The sequence below is a fragment of the Myodes glareolus genome, chromosome 9 (assembly GCF_982192425.1).
Source record: "Myodes glareolus chromosome 9, mMyoGla1.1, whole genome shotgun sequence".
Lineage (NCBI taxonomy): Eukaryota > Metazoa > Chordata > Mammalia > Rodentia > Cricetidae > Myodes > Myodes glareolus.
In genome coordinates, this window is record NC_142034.1 from 104,435,763 (window position 1) to 104,461,122 (window position 25,360).

At 50.9% G+C, this 25,360-nt stretch overlaps 1 protein-coding gene across 1 annotated transcript in view; it reads left to right on the top strand.

Annotated features, from left to right (window-relative positions):
- Window positions 1-17,001, top strand: part of Snx29 (sorting nexin 29) — a 417,720-nt gene extending 400,719 nt beyond the window's left edge. Inside the window, exon 21 of the mRNA XM_087910838.1 lies at window positions 13,193-17,001. Coding sequence (XP_087766964.1) covers window positions 13,193-13,322 — 130 coding nt within the window. The 3' untranslated portion in view covers window positions 13,323-17,001. The remainder of the gene's footprint in view (window positions 1-13,192) is intronic.
- The last annotated feature ends 8,359 nt before the right edge of the window (window positions 17,002-25,360 follow it).

The following is a 25,360-nucleotide window of genomic DNA, read 5'->3' on the forward strand; positions in this document are numbered from 1 at the left end:
ATCCTATCCCCCCTGGAGATATGACAGGGAGCAGGGCAGATCAGAGCCCCTGAGAGGAATTGAGTGGTGAATTCCCTCCTGAATATGTCGTTAAGTCCTCAGGGTTCTGCAGTGTCGGGTCTAGTGTTGGACAGAGCCTACTGGCTCCACTGCATGGCTTCTGAGCAGTCTGCCAGCCCCACAGATCTGAGAGTGAACTTGAATGAGGGCAGGTTGACTGTGCCTTCCCCACTTTGGCCTGCAGCCCCTCTGAGGCATGAAGTGGGACAACGGAAAGTGGGCATTTCTTCTCCATTTTGGATTCTGTACCAGTGTGGCACATGGGGTGCCAGACTTCCCCTTCACCAGATAGGGAACAGAAAGATGGCAACCCCTACTGTCCACTCTGAGGAGCCCCACATTGTCTGTGTTCTCCGAGCACTTGTTTTCTTAATTAAATTTTTGATTTATTTTACATACCAACCACAGTTTCCCTCCTTCCTCTCTTTCTGTCCCCTGCCCCAGCCTCTCCTCTTTTGTTCAGAAAGGGGCAGCCCCCCATGGGAGTCAACAAAGCATGGCATATCAAGTTGAGGCAGGCTCCTCCCCCTATATCAAAGCTGGGCAAGGCAACCCAGCATGGGGAATAGGTTCCCATAAACCAGCTCATGCGCCAGGGACAGGTCCTGATCCCACTGCTAGGGTTCCCACAAGCAGACCCCACAGGCAGAGAGCCTAGGTTGGTCCCACACAGGCTCTCCAGCTGTTGGTCCAGTGTCCCAGGTCAGCAACCTGCTGTGGAAGTTTACTCAGGTCCCTGGTGCCATTAATGAAAGGAGGGCTGAAGAGTTCCCTGAGGAACTGGGCAGCACTCACATGTCTTCAATAATTTGCTAGACTGTCATTTAACATGTTACTAAAACATTTCTTTATAGAGGAATTCACCCCTTGGAAGCTGCCATGCCCCTGGTGGGACAGGTGAGGGAGACAGAGTGAAGTAAGTCTCAGCACGGAGTTCAGCAGGGGTGTGGTCCCTGTTTCTCCCCCACTCACCATTACCTTTACGCCAGATGTTGTTAAATATAGCTTCTGCTGAAATGAGAAATCCGTGCTCTCCCAGAGAGCAATTAAGTTTCGCCCAGGGTCACAGTGGGCTGCCTTGTCTCTGCCAGGGCCCACTTGAGCCCACATTGAGGCTTTTTGTTTCAGAAGGGGTTACTGTTGTGCACAGAACCTTCTATCCTAAGCTGATGTGGCAGATCCTCAGGAGCCGTCTAGGCTGCACAGTCCTCATAAATGCCAAGCTGTTCAAGAAGTCTCCCTAATACAAGCTACCAGACCAGGAGTGGAGAGGGTTTAAAAATAAGTGTAACTTTAATAGCATTGAGAGGATCGTGCCTTGCTTTGTTGAACTCTGACCTTCCACAGCATCCCAGTCTCCATTGTCTGCCCAGGTAGCTCCTGTGTGACCTGGGGCAGGAGGCTGCCTCTGTCCTGGATCTAGATTTAGTCAAAAGGCACTGAGCAAAGCCCACCGTTGTAAGCTTTCTCCCAGCCCTCCTCTGCTACTGTGTTGCAAGGAAAGACTCCTGTTTCTTTCCTTTTCCTCCCTCCCCATTGGTTCATTGTGCCTTTGCAGATGCTGAGTGTGCTGTAAACAACGGGGTATGCTTGCAAATGCAATGAAGACTAATGTGCTAATTTGCATAGGATGTGCCACAGGATAGAAGCTGTAAGAAGTACATTCTAGAAGCATGCTTCTGGTGTGCTTGTAGCCTCAGTAGGAGGTAGGTGTAGCATGTTGAGAATCTCTGAGCAGGCTGAGGAGTAGACTTGTTGGGTCTTGTAAAGCTGCCTGCAGACCTGTGGGCTCTATGATCAGGCGTGAGACAGTTCTTGAAAGCAGTGTGTGCTTTGTCCTGCCAGATGCCCTTCTTTCCAGGGAGTCATTGAGACCCACCTGGTGCTTGTGTCCTTCTCCAGGTGAGAAAATAGGCAGTATTGCAGCAGTGCTGGTGGTGTTAGCTGGAGTCCTCTGTGCCTCGGGAAGTTACTCTAGCCTGTTACTCTCGGTTCTGCTGTTCACTGCACAGGGCACTGTAGGCCATAGAATGGTGAATGAAAAAGCCTGAGGGTATCCTAAGAATAGATTCTTGTTGGGGGATTTGAAGTCTGACCTAGGCATCAAAATCATGGAGACTCCTCCTTGGAGCATCACTGGGATACAGATTCCCAGTGCACTAGTGGGAATGGCTAACTTGAAAGTCACTAAGGTGATGGAGATACCCAAAGAAAGAGGGAGGAACAAAAAGTAGTGATGGCCAAGGCTGGGCTCTAGGGACATGGGTAGTGTGCAGCACCAGCCAGGCAGAAGAGAAGCTGGGAAGAAGCTGCCAGGGATGGAGGGGAGCATTTCCAAAGTTTCTCCTTTGTATGAATGAGCTGTGAAATTAGCACCTAGTTTCAGAGCATCAGGAATAGTAAGTTGTCCCTCGACATAGGCTGCCAAGTTGGCAGAGGCCCCATGGAGCAGGCGGCATGGCACAGCTGTGGTGGCATCCCTGCCACTCCATCAGTGCAAGAGCCAGCTCTCTCAAGCCAGCTCTCAAGGTCAACACGGAGGAAGCAGGGATGCTCCAAGGGATCAGACCCAGCCTGCTGATGGATAGGGCCTTACCCAGCTGACAGATGTGGGAGGCCCTCATTCTACAGTGAGCAGGGTATACAGAAATGGAACCCTTTGGCCATGGTGCTGTGTTACCATAATGTTAAGAGATTCTGAGCAGGGTAGACTTGCTGCGTCTTGTAAAGCTGTCTGTAGATATGGTCAGGAGAGAGACAGGTGTTGAAAACAGTGGGTGCTTTGTCCTGCCAACGTCCCTGAGCTAGGTTAGCCTTCTTTCCATTGTGTCACCGAGACCCACGTGTCCCCGTCGGTGTGTGTTGTTATTCCTCCGCTGGTGAGAAAGAATTAAACTAGGAATGAGACTAAAAATGAGATTGCACACCTCCAGCGTTCGGCTAGGGGCAGGAGTGGAGCTGGCCAGGTCAGAGAGATTTCATGGTTCCATTGCCAGTTCTCTGGTCCTCTGGTGAGGGCATGTGTCTGCTTTCCATTTCCTTGAAAACTCTCTGGGTTCAAGATGGGTCTGCCCAAGCCCCTGCTTTGGGGCTCACTTGAAGCACAGGTTTCAGAAAGGGTTGGAAAATGGTGCTGAAGAAGATGCAACGAGGAACTCGGGATCTGGCATCCTTATGGGGCATGGCCTCAAATATCTGCTCTACACTGCACCACCTGACCTGCTGCTCCTAGCTGGCTTGCTTGGGAGCCACAGCCCTTTCATGTCCCTTGTCTAATATGCCGGAGTGTGCTGGACGACCCTAGAACATTGAAGTCCACGATCCGCCTGCGGAGGAAGAGCAGAGCTGTTTGGATTCCTCCTGTTTACACTCGGGGACTTGCTGTGACAGGGCTGTGGCTGTTTTCTCACCCGCTTGATCTGGGAAGGCAGCTTAGGAAGCTACTGACACGGCAAGAAGCAGTTGTGCTGCTGCCGCTTGGCACAAATGTTGTCTGGTACCTTCTCCTCTCAGTGGCTCAGTGGTGGCATCTGTGGTGATGGAGGACAGCAGGCTGCGTTTGACCCGAGGCTGTGTCACTGACCTGGTGATCTCAGACTTGCCCCTTTGCAGGCTCCATTCCTCTGTTGTCCCTTCGGCTGACAATGCTGGCAGCTGGCGTGTCACTAGTGGAAGTGTGCACAGGTCATTCCTGGGCTCTTAGTAACAGGGCAGAGTGTGTAGCATTCTGGGATGTAGGGGCACAACAAGCATTGCACAGTTCACTAGGCCCACAGAACTCTCCATGTGTGTCCATGCCGTGACCACATCCTTTATTTTGACCTGAAAGGCCTTGACTGTGACGGTGTTCACAAGATGCGCCCTCATGGCTGAGCCCAGAGCCATGGCAGCACAGGCGAAGCCTTCCTTCTCCTGAGTGAGAGGCTCAGCACAGTGGGCAGGTTTCCTTAGGGTAGGAAAGCTGAGCTGCAGTGGTGGGGTTCCTGCCACATTGCATTGCAGCCGTATCAGCGCAGAAAGTGCAAGACTGGGCCACACGGCCCTGTGACCAGAGCTGGATCCTCATAACCAGTGGCCTGGCTCTCTCTGCCTCAGTGTTCTTACCTGTAAAATGGAGCTAGTCACAAAGACCTCACAGGCTAGAGAGGATTTAAAGATGCCACCATGGGTGTGCCTTTACAGCGGCGCTGTTCTAACTGCAGTCACAGCTTTGCTTTTGTGTTCAAAGTCTCACGTTAGTCCCCAAAGGATACAAGTTGGCAGCATAGATATTACTACAATTGCCTGCCCTACTTTGTGACTTTTATATTTAAACATTGGAGTCTCAGAAAATTCAGTTTGGAAAAAGAGAAAAAGATTAGGTTATTTTTGGCACAGTGCCCTCCTTCCAGTTTAGGGTTAGTTATAAACAGTGGCGGAATCGCTGTGGTGGCAGAGGTGTGGTGACGGCTGAGCTGACTTTGTCTCTGCAGTGCCACCGCTCTGATGGCAGGTGTTCTCTCTGTGGGCTGGGCAGCCACACAGCCTTTCCTCTAAAATATGCCGTCTAGGGTGACCGTGGGAGCGTCGTGTCGCTGGGGGACCAGTGTCTCCTGCCGTGTTACTGCTGTGTAGAAAACACCAGCTATAGGCCTCAGTGGCCCAGCGTTCTAGCACTGCTCCCACTTCAGATGACAGGCTAGGAGGCCTGTACTTGGCTGGTCTCTCACTGGGGCCCCAGGTCAATGGTTTTCATTGGGTCACATCTAGGGCAAAGTAGTGGGAGGGAGGGGTTAGCTCACACTAACTCAACAGGTTGAGCAGGGTGTAGAGGGAGGAAGGGGGTACTGGGGCTCAGGGTCCAGGGATCATTTCTCACAAGTTGTGTGAGGGTCTTGGGATACCCTTGATTGTATTCTGCTCCTGGCATATATAGAATGCTGTACAGCCTGGATAGCCGTCCCTGGCAGAGTCGTTGTCCCTAGCAAGGTAAATGTGTCTTGAAGCTCCACAGAGGTGCCTACAGCCTGAGTGGTAAAGTCAGTCACAGTAAAGGACAGACTTGAGCTTCAGCTGAGAGCTAAGTTCAGGCTGTTACTGCTGCAGAACTCTCAGCCCATGAGGTCAAAAAGCTGATGGTGGCTTGGAGGCCAGGGCTTCTGATGGCACCTCCTAATACTCAGCTGGGAGTCATGAGACAGCAGCTCGCTGGAAAGGACAAGACAAGGGAGGCCACGGGACCTTCTGGTCACCTTTAGTCACTTGCTTCCCCTCTTTTATCCAAGAGGCCAAGTTTCACATAGGGGTCTTGATTCAACTTACATATGGAAACGTCGTAGCATAGAAGTGGTCTTAAGACAGTCATCAGCCCCCCTGACCTCGTCAACAGTGGCTCATTTCTTTTCCTCTCCCCTCTACAGGGGCAGGAAAGTAGGGGAGTGACTTGACTGTGTTCACACAGCAGGCAGCTGCAGGCCTGTGCTTTATGGCTGTAAGATTCACGACGACTCAGGTCCCGGTCCTGAGGAGCCCTCCCTGTCATTAAAGAATGAAATGCAGTCAGGCCATGGGAGTGTTGGATGGGAAAGGGGGAAGCTATCGTCCATGTAGGGCAGGCTCTGAATGATGGCCTGTGGCTCTCACCCCTGTGGACTGTGGTGGGCAGGGAGGGAGCCTCAGGAACCCAGCCAGGGCTCCCTATTGCCTCTCGTAGCAATCCGGGCTAGTTACTGATTGACAGTGAAGGGCTAATGTAGACCTCCCTCAGGACTGTAATTTGGGGGGCCAACCCCCAAGTCGCAGTGCATGAAATAGATGGGAAACAATGAGGCCATGCTGGGTTGACGTACTCAGTCTGTATTTGAGCTGCACTTGCTGTCCTCCGGTTTGCACCTGTGACGTGGAGATGCTAACATGACCATGTGGTGGCGTGATAGACTGGTGCCTTGAGTATCATGAAAACCATGTTACCTTCCCATCCCGTGCTCAACCAACGAAGGATACTGTGAGGAGAATATAAATACTAGATTGATCTATTGATAATTATAAATAATTACCATGAACAAGAGGAGAAATCTTTATTTCCCATTATCCACAGGACTGCTGTGATTCAAACTGTTGTTTTGATTTAAAAAAATGAACAAAACATGATGAGAAAATTAGAGATGTTTAAGCAGCTACCTCTCCTGCTTAAAAAAAAAGAAAGGAAAACTTCACACATTTGCGATTAGGAAATCAAAGGGTTCAAATTAGTCCCAGCACTCAGAGGAGCACTCAGTTAGCTTACCTGGGGCCTGTCAGTGTAGTAGCCCAGTCTACTACTACTACGACAGCCCAGAGTAGCTCCTGCTCTCCACCAGGTGCAGGGTGTGCGCCTGATGTATTCCGAGCAGATACTGGCAGTGCTGAAGCAATTCAAGGCCCTGAGGTTGAGAGTATTCAACCTTCTGGAGACAGCAGAATGGCAGCATGGTGAGGAGAGGTGCCCATGCAAGGACAGCAGGTTCCAGTAAACCTTGTGGTCTAGGGAATGGGATGGGGTAGGAACACTGAGGAGGAGTTTGAGCATGGGGGGTGGAACTGGGCAACTGTGGAGATGAGGGAGTGTGCATGAGGAAATCGCTGGTGTGTGGAATTAGAAGCACAGGGTGATGAGTTAGTAAATAAATGTCTTGGAAACACTCAGGAGCAAGAGATGGGCTTTGTGAAGCCTTTGGACATTCTTGCAGAACCTGAGGACAGATGCCTGCGAGAGGTACAAGTGACGCCGGGCACATGAGGTAGGTAAGGTCATCGAGGAGAGAGTGGCGTGAAGGACTAGTGGTTACACTTGGGGACATCAGGAGGGGGGAAGACATACTGTTCATAGGATCGTCCAGTCTAGAGCATCCTCTGCCTCCCTGCCAGTGAAGATAGAAGCTGCTGCATGGGCAGACAGGTGGCCTGGCTGTGTGCCTGCCCTCTGGGTGGGGCCTTGGTGGGGCCTGCCCTCTGGTGGCACTCTGGTGCTAGAGAGTGGATGATGCCATCTATACCTGCCAGGCAGGAGCAGCCCAGAGTGACCCATGTGAACCAGGCACCAGGCATATTGCTAACTGTTTTTTATTTTTGCTACTGCTCTGGTTCTGGTTTGGTTTCTACGGTGCTTGAAATGGGGTCCAGGGCATTGCACACATTAGGCAAGTGCTCTGCCCTCATGCTACATCCTTAAAGGCACTGATGTCCTTTTTAGTGTACGTTCCCAACTAGACACCACTGGGCTCCATGCCCATGCTTTCTCCTTTGATCCCCACCAAACCCGGGAAAACTAAGTGTCTTCATTAAAGGAGAAGATCTCAAGGCCCAAGGAAGTTGAGATGTTGCCCATCATGACAGCAGAGCTGTGATTGAGACCCAGCATGCATGTGACTGAGTCCAGCGTCTCTTCTGCCACACTTAGGGCATGGAGCAAGCTGCAGGGCATTGAGTGTAGATGGTTTGCCGCTGAAGCAGAGGCAGTCTCAGCTGTGCCTGATGCCAACAGGAACTCAGCCATAACAGCCATCATGTCTGTCACTGGGACAGTTGAGGGACACATGCTTTGAAGCCAGGCCTGCTCTGGGAAAACAGAAGCAAAACCTGGTGACAGCATGCTCGATCTGCTGAAATGGTGTGGGCCCCTGATCTCTCTTTGCCTCAGCACTCCCCTCCTCCACAGCTGGCTTCTCCAGGACTCTCATATCACTCCACAGAGAAAGGAATTCTCATGCCTGGGCTGAGGTGCCTTGGCCAAACTAGTGATAAATTCAGCAGGCAGAGAAGTTGCAAGCCCCAAGGGGGCCGGAGCTAAGCTGGGAGGGACTTAAGAGTGGTAGCAGCTTGAGAGGTGAGCTGGAAAATTCATGTTGGTGGGGTGCTGGGCCCCATTTTCATTAACTAGTGATTCTGGGACCCCAGCAGCTCTACATTGCAGAAGGGATGTGGACCGGGTGGTGGGTATATTGCTGTGCTGGAAATGGGCATTGCAAATGTTAGGCAAATGCACTGTCCTTGTGCTACATCCCTGAATGCATTGGTGGGTTGGATGAGGGACTGATCCACTTTGTTTAAAACAGAGCCCCTGCTCTGTGAGTTTGAAGAAGCTCTGTGAGTTTGTGATGTTTGAAGATGAAGTGGCCTGGTCACTCATTTCAAAGGAAGAAAAGAAAGTAATGATTAAAAGGCAGGAAGCAATTTTAATCAAAATTGCCATTTGTAAGCATTGACGGTTGCTGGGATACTGATGTGAAGTCTAGTTTAAGGTTGGGCACAGGAGAAATGCTGCATTGTTAAGCAGTCCTAGGCAAGGTGTGGTGTGTTGATCACTACTTGATTCTGGTTCTACAAAGGTGGCCCTAAGGAAGCCTAATTCCCATGAAATGATTTCTCCTGCTTATGGGATCCTACTGTAGGATGTGGTTCTGCTGGAATCCAAAGTGACTGGAGGCTGAGGACAGTAGCTGAAGACTTTGAGACACCTTCTCAGAGTTGTAAATAGGTTGTGAAATCAGACAGGTGACGCTAATCTCTAAACCCTTGACCTAGAAGAGGGTAGGGTGGGCTAGGTGTCCCTGGTGTGCACACACTGCCTGTGTGTTGGTCAGCACAGACCTGTGCAGAACGAAGGCAGAGCTGCCTTTAAAGAGCAGCTGGTGCTGGGCCTGATGACCATGGACTCAGCAGGTGGATCTGTGTGTTTGGAGCCAGTCTGATCTACATAGTGAGTTCCTGATAGCCAGGACTACACAGAGAGACCTTGTCTTGGACAAGCCTAAAGTTTGTCAGAACCTGTTGTGAGCTCTGGGGCCTCCGGTCTTCCCCATGTGGTTTAGGGAAGGGTAACATCCAGTGATTTCACAAGATGAGGGCAGGGCTCAGTGTGTTCCCACAGAATTGTCCTCACCGACTCCAGGAAGGAAGTGGGCCTCCTGCCTTGCGCAGCTTTGATGATGTCTGGAGACACTTACTGCAATCATGAGAGAACACAATCGTGTTGGAAGTCCACGGTGGCCTGTGTCACAATGACCATTGCTTAGTCCCCTGCTCTTGAGTGCAGCCTTCCCTGCTCCTGGGAGTCATATCAAGACTGCTCTCTGGGACAGCACTGGGGTCTGGAGAGGCAGTTGTAGCTGGTGTCTCTCTTCTGGACCTCTGGTACTTTTGATGGATCTCCCCATAGGCAGTTTCCCCTTAGGCTATTTACAGTCACTCTGTCTGAACCCCGTCATGGAAAAAAACAATTTAGAGGCCCCATTTGGTCCCAGCTCATAAGGAATCTGTTGTGGCTAAGGTCAAAACGCAGAGCACAGCAGAGGGTCCTGCTAGGGTGGAAGGACACCACCAGAGTTTATTAGGCAGCAGTGCTTCCCTAGCACTTTCTACGGCTTCATCGTCTAGGAAGCCATGGAGGACAGGCCTATTCTCCAAATTTGCTGAGTCATCTGGGAACAAAAGTGTCTAACTGTGCTGTCCAAGAAGACAACCCAGGCCACTCAGAAGGGACAAGTATGGGCGTGTGTATAGCAAGGGAAAGTGGGCTGGTTTTGAGAGGGCGGCAGGTGGGAAGTCTTGCATGAGGCTCTAGGCTAGTCACAGCACTTCCTCCACGTGCTCGTGTTAGCTTTGGGTATTTGCATGTTCCAGTCCTTGGGTCTCTGTACCTCACTAGAGTGGACTTTGAACCCAGAACCAGGCCCTGAAGCCTGTGTCCCTCCTCTTCATAGTCCCTGACACATGTGCATGTCTGGAGAGAGAACAATGCTGCTCATGGCAGACCAGAGCCTGGCCCCATGTCAGTGGCGGGCAGATCTGTTCATTTGTACTCAGCTTCCTGTTAAGGAGAAGAACTCCTTAACAGGAGTATAAGCCCTGGGGCTCATCCTCAGGACCACAAGGGAAAGAAAAGTTGAAAGCAGAACCCAAGAAACTGCCACAGGCTAATCACTATGGGCTACTCACCCACACACCGTCCACAGCATCTCCTGCTAGGGATGCAGCGGTGCCCATTCAGCACTCTCACCCAGACCTATAGACATGAAGGGCCTGACCTTCACCGGGCCTTGTTTCAGAATGTCGGGGCTGATCTCTATGAAGCAGCATGGAGAAGCTCAACATTGTACCATGGGCATAAGAAGCAGGAGGCAGCACACTGTATATTTTCCATTTGTATAATTAACAAGCAAAAAAGTATGTAAGTCACACACACACACACACACACACAGACAGACAGACAGACACACACACACACACTGTGCAGTAGGTAGTTCAAGATGGATACTGCTCAGAACCAGAAGGGCTGTTCTCTGGAGACCAGGGCAGGGGACCCACATGGCATTTACCTCTGTACTTTTCTGTTTAAATTTGCTGTACTTTCTGTGTTACCTATTCTAGGAAATAATGAAATAAAATAACACATTTCAAAAGTACCTTTGGGCTGAAGAGCTGAGATAGGGAAGACAGACATCATCTCTTCAGCCACATTTCCTTTGCCTTCTAAGAAAGGTGCAGAGGTGGTTTTATGGGCCACCTTCTTTCTGAGTGGTCTTGTTCTAATAGCCTTGTTCTGGGAGGAAGCCAAGGAAGGAGGCTCCGAAGTCCTCACTACATTTAAGTGGAAATTAACTGTGAGGTGAGTGGTGCAGGCAGAGAGTGCAGTGGCCTTGCTGCTTTGCTGTTTGCTCCTCTGGGTACTGGCTTCCGACTGAAAGCTGCAGAGCTCTTGGTTTCCAGCCTCGCTGAGCCCTTTTCCTTGGAATGAAGACTCAATAGACACATGTGCTAGGAGAACACTGGAGAGCACTCCATACCCTCCTAGTATGACTGTCCAAAGTCACTTCTCAAAGTTCAGACAGCGTGCTGACCTACCAAAGAGCCTCCTTAGCCTCAGCAATGAGTGAAATTGTTCTCAACTAGCCTTTGTGTTTCCAAAACCCTGGGACTGCGGCTTCTCCATCCTGGGTTCTCCAGCAAGCTTTAAACAAGCCTTGAAGCTTGGTTTGCACTGCATTTGGAGTCTGGTGACTCTGGGCTAAGAATGGCTGCTCTTGTGAGCCAAGGACAGACCCACGTGTATTGACTCCGCTGCCCCCTGTGCATTGCAGGCTGTTGTCCTGTGAGTGTTGCCTTTCTGGGGCTCCCAGGTCTGAGTGAGATAGCTTAGGGCCGTAGCTGAACCTTTCCTCTAAAGTGAGACCCTCTTCCCTCACTGGCAGTAGAATAACATGTGGACTTTAGGGTCTCCCTCTCATGCCCTTTTCCAAGCTGGCAGGTGGAGACCTGCTGCCAGGCACCACCCATGCAGGCAGTATACATGAGGCCTGCCAGCCTCTCTAGAGAGGAATATGGAGGCAGGGCCTGGTTGATGTGATTGTTGCTCTGCGGGTCACTCAGTCTGTGTTAACAGCTGCTCACCATAGCCAACACCATGTGCATACAACCAATAGGAGGTGACTGGGGACAGTCATCCCTCAGGAGAGCTGTATCTGCTGTATGCTCGCCTACTAAACAAGAAATCTTCCAGGCTTGGTGGCATGTGTGGTGTGAAGGAGGCTAAGAGGTTGTGCAGACTGAGGTTGCAGACCCAGCCAGTACTGTCATAAGAAGTCAACCTTGGGGTGCCACTTGAGGAAGCACAGGACGTGCCAGTGGAAAGTAAGAAGGCTACACGAATGCAGGACACACAAGATCAGGTGGCATTTTAAGTGACCTTGGCCTGCCATGTGGAGTGGATGGGCCCAGGGCATGTGTCCAGAATCCAGGTTGTAGTCAACTCAGGGGTGATGTTCAATGAATGGATTTGCTCCTAGACTTTCTGAGCTACAGGTTGAGGTAGCATTGAAGCCTATTGGAACTGGGGGACTGGGCTCAGCATGAGCATTGTTACTATAGGAAGTGGCATCACTGAGAGTCATCCATCTAAGGCTGGGGTTAGAACAGGTAGCCATGTTTCCCAGACTCTGCCTTGATTAGCTTCTGTTTTCCACCCCCAAATGGACTGCACAGTAAGGCTGCTAGGATGACAGCAGGCATCACGACGCCTGTAGGAGCTTTAGACTCTTCCTGAAGTGGGGTCCCCTTCCATTCTTCCCACGTCTATTTTGGTACACTGGCTACTGTCCCCATAAAACCCTCTCTCACTATTGGTCAGGACTTTCTCGCTATCTTTGTCACCGCTCTGCCAGGAAGAGTTGGAGCTGACACCACCTTCGTTTTGACCTGCCCCCCTCATCTCGACATACCCTACCTTGTGCACATTGTCAGTGGCCTCTGCCTCCTCCTCATCTACAGAAAAGGCTCTTGCTCTGCTTGTGGAGGTGCAGCTGAAGAGGTCAGAGCCCACGATCTACTCAGAGCAGGCTTGAGTCTGCAAGGGGCTTTCCCCATGCTTTTCTGTACATAATAGGTCATCCTCCCCCACTTTGCTTTAAGTAGTAGCCACCATTTGTCCAGGTCAGTGAGGCAGGCTATGGGCTGTCCTGGGATGCAGAGGGTTGATGACTAGGGTGAGACCCTATAGGACTGGAAAGGAAAGCACACCAAAGGCTTTGAGATTGTGCCCCACATATGTTCTTCTTTTTAAGGGGGACTCAGGGGCGTCCTGAGCTGCGGCCGAGAGTCTAAGGGCTCAGGATCTGCTGAGTACCACACCTGTGCTCACCTGCGGCCTGGGCTCTGGGCTCATTCGTGCCACACCGCAGCGTCCCCACAGGGCTGTGAGCCATGCCTTGGTCACCAAACACTGGCATATGCCTTGACTCTCCTCTTGGATGAACACCAGCAGAGGTCCCTGTTGCACATCTGGCTGCACACCTGTTACAACCCTGGGTGCTAGGATTTGGGCAGCATTTTCTCTTTGGCTCTGGATGAGGCTTCATTGGGAGATGAAAGGAAGCATGGCAGAGTGCCGGGCTGGTTCGGCATGGTGCCCTAACGCTAGCTCAGACAGTCTGTTGGGGGCAACTTACACAGCAACACGAATATTTTATTTCTTCAAGTTACACTGACCAGTTGGAGCTGGCCAAACAGACACTGTCCTGTCTCTGTGTGACCTCTGCTGGCCTCACATGCCACTCCTGTCCCTGCCTGTGTCATTTGTATTCCAACTCTTCCTTCAACTGAGTCTCCTCCTGTCTTGCAGGGATATCGCTCCGCCTGGAGAACCACTGAACAAGAACAGCAGGCCCAAAGTAGCTTCCCGCTTCCCTAAGCTGTCCCGAGGCCACCCAAGGGAGATGCGCAATGTGGAGCCTCAGAGTGGTGACCTCTGACCTCAGTGGAATCCACACCCCAGTCACTTTGTGCTCAACCTAGCCATGGCGGCTGGCCCTGGACACCTTGGCAGGATGACCATGTTCCCACAGAGAACATGCTCTTCTTGCTGCCACCCAATTAAACTGGTCAGTTTTAGCTGCTGGCTCCCTGTCCTTAGAGCAAGTTATTGCTTACTGGACCGAGAAAATGGGGACACTGTCACTATACCCCCAAGGGTGCCAAGACTGGTTGTCACCTCCTCCAGTTCTGCCAGCAGGTTGGTGGGTGCCAGGACCCCTGGTTGAGATGCACGGTACATGGGCAGAAGGATCCTTCAGATGCCACCTATGACGTGTTCCCGCCTGGGAGCTAGAATGACTGTTACGCTCTTGGATTCCTCCTGATGCAACTGACTGCTGCAGCCTGCGGATGGGACTTCTCCTCCTGTTCCTCTGTCCCCCACCACACTGCCACATGGCTGGTATAGATGGGATTTCTCCAGGAATCTCTAGTTGCCCAACAAAGGCATTGGCAGTGACTTTGGTCTTTGAAGATCTTATCCTTCTCTCCTTGTGCTGGCTCCAGGAAGCACCATCCGTGCAAGACACCTAAGGCTGCTCCAGCAAGGGCAGCTAGAATGGACCCGAGGGGTTTCACCATCCAGTCCAGCCATGGGCAGCCTGAAGACCCTGAGGAGAACATCCCTGGCCCTAGATTGGTGGTTGTGACCTCAGGTCACCGGAGATTTGGCTCTGGGCATTACTGTGGCAAGCCAACACTATAGTGTCTCAGACTCACTGCCAGAATGGAGCGGAGAATGATTGTCCCCTGAGGTTGTTTAGCACACTCTGTCCCCTAATGTGTCTCACTGGGAGCAGAATACTGTCTCTCCCAAGATGATGTCTTCTATTGCTCTCATCTCAGGGCACCATCCTAGAGGCCAAGGCTCTCAGGCATGGAGTGGAATAAGAACCGGCTGCTTGGCAACTCTGCCTTCCTCTGCCACCAAGCCTGGGTCTGTCTGCTTCTCAGGACCCACTGTCAATGATCTCTCTCCCTAACAAAACCTCCTTGGTGTCTTGGGACAGCTTGGAAAAGCTTACAAAAGGAACCATGTACCAAGCAGTATGCGCGCCCCTGCCTGCCAAGGAGCTCCCAGTGGATCTGCCTAGGGAGGCGACCGCAGAAAGCAGCCTGAATGTGGTCCTAGAAGGGCTTCAGCTCAAAGCTATACCTTGGCAAGTGGTCTGAGGAAGTTAGGGCTTTTCTAGCCCAAGGAAAGCTTAGCAAAAGTCCCCTAGAGACAAGAGGGAACTTCAGAGTACAGGGAGACAGAGAGACCTAAACAGCTCCAATTCTGGAGGGCACCTTGGGCCAGGTGGGCTGTGCCCAAATGAGGCAGAACACATCTTTCCTCCCTCATGACTGGGAGCAGGAGTTGGAGGAAGTAGGGAAACCATCTTCAGCTTGCTGGGAAGGGAGGACCCAAGAGATTCTCAGCCATAGAAAGTCAACGTGGTTCTTCTCTTGTCTGCCTAAGGGACCACAGACTCCACACAAACACCACACCCAGAATGTAGGGCGGGCACATGGACCCAGCAAAAAAGACTCTGTGAGACTCTGGTAGCCCCAAGCCCACCTCCTGAGCTTGGAGACTCAGATGGACACTTTGTATTCTGTCATGATCTGTAAAGAAAGGATCCTGCCACCTCCCACATCTCCCACAGCCTAGAGGTCCTAGCAGCAGACTGGCCCAAACACATGTCACTAAGAGTCTGTTCTCTCAGTACAAACACAGATGGTGTACAGAACCATCTTTCACATTCAGCACCTGCAGTTAAAGCAGAGGGAGGGAGGGATGAAGGGAGGAAGGAAGGGAGGAAGGAAGGAAGAAAGGGAGGAAGGAAGGAAGGAAGAGAAAAAGAAAGGAAGGAAGGCGGGAAAGAAGGAAGGAAGAAAAGAAAGAGAGAGAAAGAGTAGATGCCTTGGCTTTCGAGGATTAATTATGGGAAATTTGTCCAACTCTGCAATAATGTGAATATGAGAATGGTTCTAGGGACCATGTGGGACTTTGGTTGCTTGATATCCACCTCTTACCCACCCCTTTTTCCCCTTGTTGGGGATTGACACTGGGGCCTTGCAAGTGCTGGACAAAAGCTCTCCACTGAACCACACTCCAGACCTGCTCAGACTGATCCCACAGAAACCTAGCAATCATTCTTGGCTCCAGGTTGCCTATCTCATTACCTCACAGTGTGAGCATGTGAACCCCCTGGAACTTGGGCAGAGCAGTGCAGACCAGGGGGTCAGGTGATGGAAGACTGTTCCCACAATGCTCCTAAAGGGCATTTCTGAGGCCCAAAGTCTAGAGAGGAATGCAGGATCATGGCTACCCAGTGGGTCTGACACAATGCCATCTCTTCAGGAGACCGTTTCCCAACCCTGAACCTGGCTGTGGCCTTGGCATCCTTGTGGCTGCTAAAACTTCATTCTTGGAACAGTTTGTGTGTCCTGAGGCCCAAGTCACAGTGTTCAGGCCTCGGCGCCTGTGCCATCTACACCAGCTCCATCTGTGTGAGACACAGGCTGGGCCCTGGTCTCACAGGTCTACCACCAGACTCCATCTCTTTGGCACCCTGCACTTGCATACACCCACCCAACTATGCCCTGCTGAGGACTGAGAAGCTTAGATCTTCAGGCGCCAGGATGTCCCAGTAGCAGTCCAGCCATGATGCCTTGTCCCTGCGCAGCTATACTGGCTGGGAGGCATGCAAGAAGGAGCAGTCACGTGCCCATGGCAATAAGTCCTGATGTTCAACACTCCCACTAGGGACAATGCCACCCACCACAGAGCTGCCTCCTGGTCAGGGGCGCTGTGACCAGAAGGCAGGTGCCTCCTCATGAACAAGGTCTATTGTAATGAACATTCTTCAAAATATTGTGCATTATTTCATTAAAGCTAGTGTTAAATGTTTGCTGCTTAGGTTGGTTCTGCGCTAACTTTGCACAACTGTAGCACTGTATATTTTATCTAATGTTTCTGTGCCAAATGTTCGGCTCTCTGTTGCTCTGACGTGGTCTCCATTATGGTTCTGAAGTAAAGTGTAGACAGTGGGCAGGGAAAGTGGAGCGCACAGGGGTGGATTGCTGTGGACGCTGGGTCAAGGCTCGGGTTCACTTCTCACTGGGACCATCTTCCGTCTTCTAGACACTGCTCACCGCGTGTTTCAGCCGACATCCGCAACCCGCTCAACTCCACTCCCTGTCAGGGGAGACCACTTGACCACGTGGAGGTTTTTGTTATCAGTAGGATGGATTGGGAAGCCCCAGGAAGAATTGGGACTCAGGATACATGACAGGGGGTTACATAGGAGCTCATAGGGTTGCTGAGCACCGGAAGAAAACCTGAGAGCTGGGACCTCCAGGGGAGTGAGGATCTGATTTGCTATCCCCATCCACCCCAGAGAAGTCCTCTGGCTGCTGCAGCCCAGTGCCTGGAGCCCAGAAGCCTGAGCATGTGGTATCCCAACTCCCCTCTTATGTTAAGGTTTACACAATAGAATTTTTAAACAAATACGTTTAATTTTCTAAAATCTCTTGTATTAAATTTTTCTTTTGGAATAAGCTGTGGATTTTGTTACAATCTGGTTGAGAGAAGCCTTTTCAGTGAGGGGATTAAAATGGCATTTTTTAAGATTTTCTTCTCTGTGCTTTCTTTGTCTAGATTCTTTACTGACAATTAGGAATTCAATGAATACATCACAAGAAAGTCATTAGGTTCTAAAGTTTAGAAGGTTCACTTATCACTTCAGGTGACACTTCAGACATCAAGATGTGGTTCAACTAACAGCCGTTTTATCTGAGTTAAATATGGGAGTCACTTGTAGTATTATACTTACCTTGGTAAAGTAGAATGTAGAATAAGAATTCCACTCAGAAAAAAAATTCCACAAGCTCATGCCTGGTTCCTGTGCACGCAGTCAGGAAGTAGTGGGGAAAGGTACATAGTTCCTCTAACTCCGGCCCTGTGTTTGCTGTGAACCAGGGACCGCCAATGACGGTAACAGCAGGCAGCATGTATGTATCAGCAGTCCAGCTGATACATGCTTTTGAATGTGTAAATCCAGGAGCAGCCAGGGTCACCCTGGGGTATCAGCCAGACACAATATAACCTTCTCTGGCTGGTCTGCCTTTGCCAGGGAAACCCACACCACCCTACCACAATAGATAAAAGCACCAGCAACTGATGTCAGGAGCCACCGTGGCCCTGGGAGAGAGTCTGCGTGTGGTGGCTGCTGGTCCAGAGTCCTGCTGGCCTCCCCTCTGTCAGCCCTATGGCTTCAGTTCCCAGCTCCTGGTCTTCAGGACACTCTTCCCTTTCAGCTCCTCAGTGAGTCCTGTAACTGAAGGTGCCGCAGAGCTACCACACGACACCACTCAGTGGGTAGAAAGGTTTATTGGGGATCAAACCGCCAAGACGTTCTCTCAGCGTGTTTGTGTGTGTGTGTGTTGAAGGGGAGTGGAGAGAAGCAAATGGTGGAAAATTAAGTGGACTTTATGCTAACTTGCAGGATGGGACCCTTCGATGTTTTACAGGCAGGAACTAGATGCTGCCTGAGGTAATTGCCCTGGTAAGCAGAAACCGCTTTAGGAGACTCCTGAGGAATACTAGAGTTAGACGTCTGTGTATCCGTTAACATCCCATCTGTTTAGGGCATTGTCACAAGTACTGCCATTTTGGAGGACCCTGAATAACATCACTACCCATAGAAGACTCGTTGCAACCAGTCCTGTGCCCCTTAGGGCAACGGCTCCTGAAGTCCCCACACCCTCTCCTGGGCTGGGGCCACAGCAGAGGAGCAGGAAGCTGAGTATTCCATGCAGCAGATTTGTAGACCTTAGGAGTCCAGGGCAGACATCCACCAGGTGCTCTGTGAGCTCTGTGTCCGTTCTCGTGTCTGCCGATCCCTTCTGTGCTATTTCAAGGCTTTGCCCTGAGATTGTTTTTCCAGTTCACCTTGTGTCTTTCTCACCCTCATTCCCTTTACCTTCAGCCTCCTGTTCTAGGCCCCACACATGCCATGTCTTTCTCTAACCCAGGCCCTCAGCATGTGCTGGTCCATCCTGCTTTCTGTGCCCCATTCATCCATCTGTCAGATCTAACTTCAAGGTCATTTTTGAAGATAAACCTTCTTTGGCCCTCCAAGCTACCACCATTCCCTCCACAGCAGTCTCCTATTTTAAACTTTTTATTGAAAAACAATATTTTTCATATATTTTGATCATTTCCTCCCCCAATCACTCCGAGATCCTCCCACCTCATTGCCCACCTATCCTTACATTCTTCCACCCCTAAAACAAACACAAACAAGAGACACACACACAAATAATCTCACAAAAATGAAAATCAAATAAACAAAAGACCAATTAACACATACACAAATGGCCAAACAAAGCAAAATGAGACAAAAAGTCTTCAGAAGCATCAGTGAGTTATTCTGTATTGGTTATTCATCCACTGGGTGTGGACCTGCCCTGGGGTGTGGCTGACAGACCCAGTGAGACTCCATTGGAATAAATGGCTTTTCCTTCACCAGTGGGCGTCAGTTGTAGATAGCTTCTTGGTTAGGGATGGGAGCCTGTGTCCACATCCCCCTCTTAGTACTGGGACCTTATCTGGCTTGAACCCATGCAGCCCGTGCATGCTGCCACAGTCTGTGAGCTCGTGCTTGTCAACCCTGTGGAGTCTGGAAGACACGTGTCCTTGAAGTCCTCCGTCACCTCCCAGCTCTTACAATCTCTCTGCTGCCGGTCCCCTGAGCCTTGAGGACAGGTCATTGAAGACATCCTCCTTAGTGTTCTGAAGTCTCTCCCAGCAGTCTCTCTGAACCCCATAGCATGAACTTGCCTTTGAAGTTTGTTTACCTATTTATGCAGCTCCATGGCTGCCATTTCTCTTCTAGAGGTTAAGGATGGCGCAAGGACACCCCCCCCCAACCCCTCACATCGCTCCCCCTTTGCTTCTTCTCAGTTAAGACACAGGCATCCTTGTTTCTCTACACAGCTGCCCATGACGACGCCATCAGAGCCAAGGGCAGATTCTGAGACTCTGTCCTGTCCATTACATTTTCGGCTCACATCTGACCATCAGGTGCTCCATGAATGGAGGTGACATATTGGCCTTTTCAACCTCGTTGGTGTTAAGGTCCCATTCATATGACTGTAAATCCTGGGGTAGGCCTGGAATCTACCCTGAGAGGAGAAGCTTCCGGCAGGTCAAGGTTGCCCCTGGGTTCTTCAGCACTGCTGGGTGCTCTTCAGGAACCTCTCTGTGGAGGCTGCTCAGCCCTTCTAGAAAACAAAACCAAGATGGACACAGAGCTAACATTTCCTGGTGCTGGATCCTACAAGCCTCTCTCTGTCTTGCTCAGCAGCAGTTAGGTGAGACAGGCAGGCGACTGCCCAGTTTGCTGAGCACACAACACGACTCTGATTTATCCCTGCAGCATAAAGGCTGGGCCTGGAAATGCGGCCTGCTCTTTCCCTGAGTGTTGTGAAGCCCTTTGATGACATTGGGCCGGTCTGGGTGTATTCTCCCTGGACGGTGTCACCCAAGGCTCTGCACACTGTACACAAGCACAAACGCTCCCCATGGAGGTCTGAGCCACTCTTTCAAGCTGGTTCTGCTCAGACATAGCTCACAGCCATGCTCCTACTCTGCCTGTAGCCTCCCCTGCCATGACAAGGTTCCTCAGTCAGTAACGCTCGAGTCATGTGGAGTCTCCCTGTCTCTTTTCCCATCACAGCAGGGCCTCAGCCACGTCCCTTTGCTCTGCCTCTCACACTCTGAGAGCAGGTCCTTCAGTGTTGCTCTAAACCCACAGGTCCGCCAGACTTTCCAATGTGAGTAGAGATGAAGTTTAGTGGGTCCTGGATGTAATGCCTGGCGTTCTTAGAAGAGGGTCCACAGGAAGGCAGGCGAAGATAAGAGGCGCACAGCTATTGTCAAGGGACACCAAGAACTTTAACACTGGAAGCTGGAAGAGCAAGGGAGGGTTCCTCCCTGAAGCCTCAGTGGTCAGGTCTCCTGCGTTGACTCTGCACCTTTAGGTGGCTGAACCATTGTTACTTTAAGCAGCACATTCTGGCATCTGTTCCAGGGGCCTCGGAAGAAAGCCACACACCACTCAAACCCAGCTGCACCCCAAGCCCAACTCCTCTCTAGCTCTCTCCTGGGACCCCACAGCCTTCCAGCTACTCTCTGATCCTGCTCCCCTCCTTTCCTCCACCTCTAGGGAGGAGATGTGCATGCTTTGGAGAACTAATGCCAAATGCGCACCTAGCCTGTGACTCAGCAATCTTGCCTTTGGGTATGTACTCCTCAGAAGTCAGCCTAGTTCCAGGCATGTGGGGCATGCCTCTAAACCCAACACTTGAGAAGGTAAAGCCGGAGGATAAAGAGTTTGAGGCTAGCCTGGGCTACATACATAGTGCCACTACCAGGAAACAGGAAGAGAGGAGGCAGGAAAGGGGAGAACAAAGAGGAAGAAGGAGAGAAGCAGGGAGGGGAAGGGGAGCTGACGTGTCCAGTATGAGATGGGGACTAGTGCTCTTGCGGGCTAATATTCCAGGACCAACACTGGCTCCCTGCAGAAGCTGCAGCCACTGCCCTGAGAACACTGTTATCATGAGGAAGCATGCCAATTTCCCCGAGGATGGCTGTGCGGATTATCCTCACTGTGTGTTTGTGTGTGTGTGTGTGTGTGTGTGTGTGTGTGTGTGTGTGTGGCTGGGGTGGGGATGCTACTGAAATCAGAGATAATGTTCACCAGTCTACAGTGGGCAGGTGAACCATCCACAACACATACGACACCCATTCCTTCAATTGGGGATGATGCAATTTAACATGTCCTCAGTATAAGGCTGGGGAACGCTGGCCTGTGACCACCACACTTGTTCCTGAACTCTTGGAGGTCTTCTACATTATTGTGCTATCATCAAGGACCTTCCAGGTCACCCCATTTACACTGGTGAGGTACCCCTTTTCCACACCCCTGCCTTTGAGTCACCAACAGTCACCCTCAGACTCTGGACTAGCCACGTCTGTCACAATAACTCGTTCCCACTTCCCTCCACCTGGAGTCTCAGCTCCCAGAGCAGCGCCGAATACACATTGGCTGGGTTACCAGATGGATGGAAATAGATCCAGTGAGAGGGAAGACAGAGCTGGACAGGTGACTCAGTAAGTAAGAGATCTTGCAGAAGCCTGGGGTTCAATTCCCAGAGCCTACATGAAGCTCAAAACCATCCACATCTAGTTCCAGGGTATCTGGTGCCCTCTTCTGACCTCCATGAGCACCAGGCATGCACATGGTGCAATACATACATCCATGTAGGTATAACACTCATGCACATACAATAAAATAAATAACTCTTACAAAGAGGGAAGACAGCAACGGAGAGTCACCATTGGGCCAACAGTTTGTGCTGCCCAGCTCTGCCTTGTTCAGTACCACGGAGCCTCAGGAGCCATCCCCTCAATTGCTGCTTTCCTGTGGCTAAGATGGTGCCTGTGCTCACTGCTCTGTTGCATCAGACTGTGGTGGGCAGCAAAGACAGCAGGGAGTGTGAGAGACGATGTGGGTCACAGTGATCCTCTTAGGAGCACTCATGTAGGCATACGTGGGCCTCCCCAGGTTCTTGGTGACCTAATGACCCTGTACTGACTTCTGTCAGTATCGTCACCTGCACTGCACCTATGAGCCAGCTGGGATTGTTGCCATGGCCCCAGCAGCCCCAGGAACCACATGAAAGGCAGTTCCAACCGGGCAGTGGTGGCACACGCCTTTAATCTCAGCACTTGGGAGGCAGAGACAGGCGGATCTCTGTGAGTACAAGCCTAGCCTGGTCTACAAGACGTAGTTCCAGGACAGGCTCCAAAGCTACAGAGAAGCCCTGTCTCGAAGAAACAAAAACAAAAAACAAAAACAAAAACTAAAATAAGAAAGAAAGAGAGAGAGAGAGAGAGAGAGAGAGAGAGAGAGAGAGAGAGAGAGAGAGAGAAAGAGAAAGAAAGGGAAAGAAAGAAAAGCAGTTCTCTCTCTGCGTGCATTTTATTTGTCCATGGGTGATATTCTTGGGTTCTGATGCTTTGTTTTTTCCCAAGAGGTCAAGTGAATTTTGGGGACAGTGAACCAAACTGGATAGAGAATGAAACACTTAGGTGAAGCCAGGAGCCCCCAGAACACTGTTGGCTGTCAGTCCTGCGTCGGGCTGCAGGAAGCTGTGCTGTGCAGGACAATTGGACCAGACACATTTTTACATTTCTGGTGCTATGCCTCTTAATTCACTGAACAAATGCCATCATGTCATTCGGTAAAGCCTTGCAATCACAAGGACCTCATCTGTCCCTACCATCCATGGAACTAGCTAGAAACAGGTGGGTTCTCACAAGGCCACTGGCCAGTTCTTCTACTTGGGAAGCTCTGGGCAGGCCATACATACATACATACATACATACATACATACATACATACACCTGAAGTTGTCTTCTGGCCTCCATAGGTCACAGCCATTCACACACACCCTCCATACCTGATACGCGCAGTCACTACTACTTAAACTTCTGGAGATAAGCGCCTGTTCTGGGCCAATGTGGGTAGGTGTGGACAGGGACTCTCCAAAGTCCTTACTGTGAGATTAGCTCCTCCCTCCCTCTCCCGCCACTGCCCTCCTCCCTCCTCCCGCTCTGTGACAGAGTCTCATTATGTAGCCCAAGCTGTCCTGAACTTGTGATTTAGCCAAGGCTGGCCTCAAACTCATGGAGATCCTCTGTCTCCTGGGTACTGGGATTAAAGGTGTGTCATCACATCGAGCCCTCAGACTCTCTTTGTCATGTGTCCTAGTTAGCAAAAATCCTGAGCATAAACTCTCAGTAGAAAGCTGTTTTCTAAGCTTAGAGATGACAAATGTATTCTAGTGCCCTATTTATAAAACACATCCAGGAGGAATCTTCTCAAAGAATGAGGCTTTCAAAAATAGTTTTGATTTAGACGTATGCCTTGTCCACAGTTTGTCTTATTTGTCCTCTGAGGTGCTCAGACCTCTTGGTAGCTGCTGTGTTAGATGATGTTCATAAGGTTCATCTCCAGTGGCTCCCCGACAGCCATCCTAGCAAATGAAGTGGGGGCTCAGTCCCCAGCGCTGTCCCAGAGGGCTCTGATCTCAGGGCCATTGCCAGCCATGGTCAGCATGGTGAGCGGCTCCCGATGACAAGCAAGACACACAGGAGCTGGGACTCTGTCCACATTTCCAGCCTGTCTGTATGTTCTTGGTCTTTATCATTCGTCTAGAACTTTCTATGAAAGATGGCAGCATTTGGCTGGATTCTGTAGCTTGGCTGAGGAAACAAGATAGGCTGCTTACAGGCTGCTTGTGTCCCTCCCAATGGTCAGAAGTGCGTTTCTGGAAGGAGTGACTCGTGACTGGTGGTTTGGTACCTGGGTGGAAGTACTGAAGGAAGGAGTGGACTTCTAAGAGGCAGGACCAGTAATAGGCCCTTACGGCACTGGGGGTTTATCTGTGAAGGATGTACTGTGCCACCTCTGCTTCCATGCTTTCTGTCTCATGGTGTAAGCCTTGTTCTGCATATGCACCACCAGGCAGGAGCCAGAGCCTATGCAGGGCCAGGCAAGTCTCTGAACCTATGTGCTAAAGAAGTTTCTCGAGAAGTTAGCCGTCTCTTGGTCCAGCAGCACACCCTGACTAGGATAGGCAGGGACCGTTAGTTACAATTAGCTCCTCTCTATGACAAGATAGCAAATGCTAATCAGACTCCCAACCCGTTTGCAGTTAAGGGATGGCCATTGGTTTGTTTTCCTTGTGGAGCCTTGACAGTCATGCCTTCTCCCATGGAGCTACATCCCCAGCACAGGATAGACTATCAGCAGAAGAAAGTGTGACATTGCTGGGCTGTGCCTTTAAAAAGATACGGATGGTGCTAATCCTTTGCCCGTCTCTTCTTTACACAGAGGAGCTGCAGACACTGGCACATCATCGTGGCCACATGGACAAGGGCGATCCTTTAGGTCAGCAGAGCAGCAGCCTAGCAAGGCCACTGCACTCAGCAATACTACGGCTCTTGTATGTGAATGAGAAGTGTTCCCCACAGCTCACACATTTGAATGCTGTTTTGGAATATCTCAGAAACTTTAGGACATAGAGCCTCACCAGAGGTCTTGTGCCACTAGAGGTGGATCTTCAGAGGTCGGTTGCCTGGCCCTCCTCCCTGTCCACTCTGTTTCTGGTTCCTCCAAGATGTGATCAAGTCAGAAGTCCCAGATACTCACTCCTGTGGCCATGCCTTCCCCTCCGTGGTAGGCTGTGTCACCTTCTAAGCCGATGTGAACCTTTCCTCCCTAAAGTTAGTGTTGCCACAGCACCAAGAAAATCAACTAACACAAGTTACACCCTAGAGGAAATTCAGGAAAGTCCACAGGTTACAGAGGCCCAGGAAAGGCTGGAGTAAGAGGGGCCCAGAGAAGGCCATGGGTAATGGGACCAGGGAAGGCCACTGGTAACAGAGGACCAGAGAAGGCCACAGGTAACAGGGGCCCAGGGAAGGCTGGGATAACAGGGGTCCAAAGAAGGCCACGGGTAACAGGGGCCCAGGAAAGGCCACGGGTAACAAGGGCCCAGGGACATATACTATGATGTAACAATGGTAAGCCCAGCAGACGTTTGTAGACAGAGGCTGCACATTGGTTCCGGCTGTGGCATACAGAGGGGAATCCCACATCAGACATTTATCCCAGAGAAGCAAAGCTGAGGTGAGTCCCAGCACTTCTCCTCAGACACCTTGGAAGCAGAGTGGGTAACAGACAGCTCCGGGACAACGGTTGCCGAGCTGGCTGATTAGTGAGATTCGAAATGCAGCCCTCAGAAAGACACACTTTAGTCAAAGGACATCAACCTATGTTAATGAAGGAAGCGAAGGAAGGAGCCAGCATCTGAGAAGGTTCCAGGTGCCAGACTGTGTTGAGGACTTCGTCCCCAC